The following is a 4,247-nucleotide window of genomic DNA, read 5'->3' as shown; positions in this document are numbered from 1 at the left end:
AGATGACGAAGTACCAGCAGAAGATGGCCGAATACTACAACAAGAGAGTGAAGCTCAGACGACTTGACATAGGGGACCTTGTCCTAAGCAAAGTCACCCTAGCAACCAAAGAGGCTGTCCAAGGGAAACTGGGCCCTACATGGAAGGACCATACCAGGTCGTCCATTACTCCAGACAAGGTAGTTATCACCTGAAGACCATAGACGGACAGAGGCTCCCATGACCATGGAACATTGAGCACTTAAAGAAGTACCACAAATAGATGTAATAAACGATTGTATTCATTCTTGAAAGCAATAAAAGAACTATTCATCCAATGTATTAATGCAAGCAAACCCAGCAACTTAAAAGTCATAAAAAGAAAAATGGCTAAGTAACAAGATTCTACCTAAACAGAAGTATGTTACTGATGATACCAAAAATGACAAGATCCCTCAAACGGGTGTAAGTCAAACCTAAAAATGGCTAAGTAACAAGATTCCGCCTAGACGAATGTAAGTTACTGACGAAGCCAAAAATGGAAAGATCCCTTAAACGGGTGTAAGTCAAACCTAAAATTGGCTAAGTAATAAGATTCCGCCTAAACGGATGTAAGTTACTGACGAAGCCAAAATTGACGAGATGGCGTAAGTCAAACATAAAATTGGCTAAGTAAACTCAGCCTAGATGGAAGTGAGTTACCAACAAGATGAAATTCTTTCAATGAGCGTAAGTCTTAACTAAAATTTTAATTAAGTACCAACAATGCAAGATACTGACAAAGGAGAAGCAAGGCAGACAGAGACAAGAATATAAACAAGTAAACACAGAATTACAAACGTAAGTAAAGGCCTTAAGACAATGGGCAACCAGCATTATGTTATCATTATAAGTCCATAAACATTGGGTAAGATTGTTCTCATATTAGAATATTGTTCTCAAAATAGAATTAAAAAGCCCAAAATACTGGGCACCTAAAAAAAGAAGGAGAGATTACAAAGGAAAAATGACAGGTTCAAGCATTGGCAACAGCGTCACCACCAGTAAGAGCACTCTCAGGAGCATCACCCTTAGGAGCCAAGGACTGAGAGGCTTCGTCAGCTGCCATTTCTTTATCCACCCTTCTAGGTCCAAATTCTCTAAATCCACGCCGATGGGATGCTTGACGAAGTACCTTCTTAGGAGCTTAAAACCTTCAAAGTGCCAACTGAAGAGCATTGTGTTGTACTTGTCAGTCTACTGGAAAGCCTCAACGGCCTTAGTAGTAATAGTCTTGAGTTTCTCCTTGGTAGCTAGAAGTTGTTCGTCTTTTTCCAGAGTTAGCTGCCGCTCAGCTCTGAGGTCGTCGCTCAAGGTCTTGGCTTTTTCCTTAATGGTGTTAGCCTCATCCATAGTGACAATTAGGTCTTTCTTCAGTTTGGAGTTCTCCGCCTCCAAAGCCTCCATTTTGGACATTACAGACGCGACCTTGGCCTCTTGAGTGAGGTACTTCGAGGTGATGTGAAGACTCTCCCCTAGCACTTGAAACGAAAAGTAGAGCCTTCAAGACTATAAAAATAAAATAATAATAATAATAATAATAATAATAATAATAATAATAATAATAATAATAATAAAAGAGAGAGAAGAGAAAGAAGGGACTAAAGTTGCACAAGTATGTTACTTGAACGAGTTTGTGGACATGACGAGCCACGACCTCATTGGAAGGCACGCCCGAGAAAACCTTCAGGTCCTCAATAGTGACGACCTCATATGCCCTTTCCACCGCAAGTTCTTTATTTTCCCAAACACTAGACGAACGGGAATCAACCTTCTCCTTCCCTTTATCAATCAAGCATGTCCTCTCAAAGGCAAGGGTAGCGATCTCCTCAACCGAAGTGGCCGGAGAGGTTGTCCTCGTCGTCTCAATACCGAGGACAGCTGGAGCAATGGGAATAGCTGAAGTAACAGGGGTGCCCTTCCTTGTAACATGCACTGTCCTCTTCCCGAGATTGGATTGTGGCTCGTTCTTCTTCAATCTCATCTTTGCACACATTTCTTGATTAAATTTAGTCGTCATTCCTGCAAGAGGAAAACACTTGTAAAAAAAAAAAAAAAAAAAAAAAAAAAAAAAAAAAACAATATGCAAGAAAATTAACATGGACGAGCTTAACACTTACTCTTTTTCTCCTCAATTTCAATATTGCGCAGGACGAAGGCAGACGAATCTGGACCAAGGCAATAAAAGGCAAGAGTCCATGGGTCCACTAGATCATCAAAATCCTCAGTCATCTTCACGTAATCAATGGCCTTTTCAACATGCTCCTTGTACCTGCTTTTAAGCTTAGGCCATCTATTAACTACACGAGATAAAGAACAAAAGTGTTAGTAACAATAAAGTGAACACAAAGAACAAAGATTAAGGGACTAAAAGAAATAATGACGCACCTAAGTTCAGGGTTCCCTACCGACGGAGCAACCTTGTGAGATCACCCTAAACTTCCACAGAAGGAGTCTTGCTGTTGTCCCCGAAAACAAAGAAGAACTGGGACTTCCAGTATCTGAATGACAAAGGCAAATCCTAGACGATCCTAGTCCTCCTCTCCCAGGGCACCAATTCGTAATGCCCATACTCCTTAGATGACTTTAAGCAATAAAGGTAGGCAAGCTTGTCCACCTTAATCATATCTCCGTCCATAGCGGCCAACCATATCTCCATACAGCAGACCACTATCTTCCACGAATTGGGCATAAGTTGCCTAGAAGCAATACCAAAGTATCCTAAAAGCTCCATAAGAAACGAGTGGATGGGTAATCTAAGCCCACACAGGAAGGCTGCTTTATAGAAGCATACCTCCCCAGGCGAGAAGTGGCAAGCTCGTTCCTCCTCACGAGGCAGACGAACCCTAACCCTATCTAGGAATTGAAACCTATTCTTAAATCTGGAGAGTGTTTCATCGTCCAAAGCACACACCTCCTCAAGGGCATGAAAAGCCCTAACCTTTGTAGGGACAGAGACAGCGATATCCCCCTCCACCAAGTCATCGCTAAAGGATAACCCGGTCTCGAGCTCACTGGACCTAACCTCAGACATTCTCTCTCTCTCACTCACCAAACGTTCAAACCAATTGATCGATTGACTAAGCATAGGGAATAACTCACCCAATGCAACACCTATACCACTACCCTAAAAAAAAAAAAATTCCCAACCAAAGGGTGAAAATCACGGGAAGTATCTAAGGAAGCCCCCAAACAAGCAAACAAGAAGGAAACTGAGGGGCACACTACCCTAACCTTAGAACTACTGACCGTGAAAGCCAAAAAAATAGAGGAAAGGGAGGAATCCTAAAAACCCCAAAAACCAAAAATAAACACACAAAAAAAGGGAGAGAAAGAAAAAAAATAAAAAATTCATCATAGTCTATATCTATGCCAAAAAGAAAAAGAAAGAAAAAGAAGCATAAAACAAAAAGGAAGAAAGGCATACCTTTAAAAGAGAAAGCTCAGCCATGAAATGCACTAGCTCGGAGAAGAATCGCAGAGAAACAGTGGAGAAGAAAAGACTCAGAGCAATGATTAGGAGTTGGAGAAAGTGAAGGGGAAAATGAAAAGAAGAGAAGTTTAAAAACTAAGGCACAAAAACTAAAATCCAGAGGGAAACTGAAAGAGTCACACAATTGGAGCATTAACTCCACTGTTCAGAACACGCCACATGGCCATGACGCGTGTGGCGCCGCCACCACGCATTAAATGTGGAGCGAAATCCCAAGAGGCATGTCTAGGTCAAAAAACCTTTCACCTTCCGATGGTCATCATGGCACATCACGATGACCACAGCACCTGGAGGGCAGCTAATAGAACTGACGAGCTAAACTTCCCTGGACGATCTCACCAAATATGCTCGTCCACCTAGGTGCGATACGGACAAACGGAGGAGAGCCATTAAAGGGAGCATTCGATACCTTGAACAGTTACGAAACAGTTGGCAAACCGTTGGAGCCTCATCAAAACCCATATTCATGAGCCTTGAGGCATTACAAAAAGGGTACTAAAGCCACAGTTAAGGCTCCAACGACTAGGAACCATGAAGTTGTATATATATATACTTTGGTCAGAGACAAACCATGTACATAGAAAAACCTAAAAGCACTCATAGTTACTCTAATATTTTATCTTATTCTTTAAAGGCTTCCTTATACTGACTTTGGCATCAGAGACGTTGTGGCAGGCACCACACCAGTGACCAATCTAAGGGAGCCATCTCACTATATCTGCAGAGACACAGACGA

At 41.8% G+C, this 4,247-nt stretch overlaps 1 protein-coding gene across 1 annotated transcript; it reads right to left on the bottom strand.

Moving 5' to 3' along the window:
• Positions 1-896: 896 nt before the first annotated feature.
• On the bottom strand, positions 897-3,270 carry LOC126733087 (uncharacterized). Its single transcript, XM_050436236.1, has 4 exons — positions 2,407-3,270; positions 2,139-2,318; positions 1,643-2,040; positions 897-1,499 (listed from the first exon to the last, which is right to left on the bottom strand). The coding sequence occupies exons 2-4, from the start codon at positions 2,248-2,250 to the stop codon at positions 1,494-1,496; spliced, it is 516 nt and encodes a 171-aa protein (XP_050292193.1). The 5' UTR covers positions 2,251-2,318; positions 2,407-3,270; the 3' UTR covers positions 897-1,493.
• Positions 3,271-4,247: the final 977 nt, after the last annotated feature.

Source organism: Quercus robur, chromosome 6 (assembly GCF_932294415.1).
Source record: "Quercus robur chromosome 6, dhQueRobu3.1, whole genome shotgun sequence".
NCBI classification, from domain to species: domain Eukaryota; kingdom Viridiplantae; phylum Streptophyta; class Magnoliopsida; order Fagales; family Fagaceae; genus Quercus; species Quercus robur.
The sequence above is the reverse complement of the archived record's forward strand: the minus strand, read 5'-3'. Positions and strand labels throughout refer to the sequence as shown.

What these genes read in the sequence shown, in the direction of transcription:
- LOC126733087 (XM_050436236.1), bottom strand. Translation starts at nt 2,250, where the DNA reads ATGACTGAGGATTTTGATGATCTAGTGGACCCATGGACTCTTGCCTTT. An exon ending in TGAAATTGAGGAGAAAAAGA is followed by an intron (nt 2,041 to 2,138) that starts GTAAGTGTTAAG and finishes TTCCTCTTGCAG; the next exon opens with GAATGACGACTAAATTTAAT.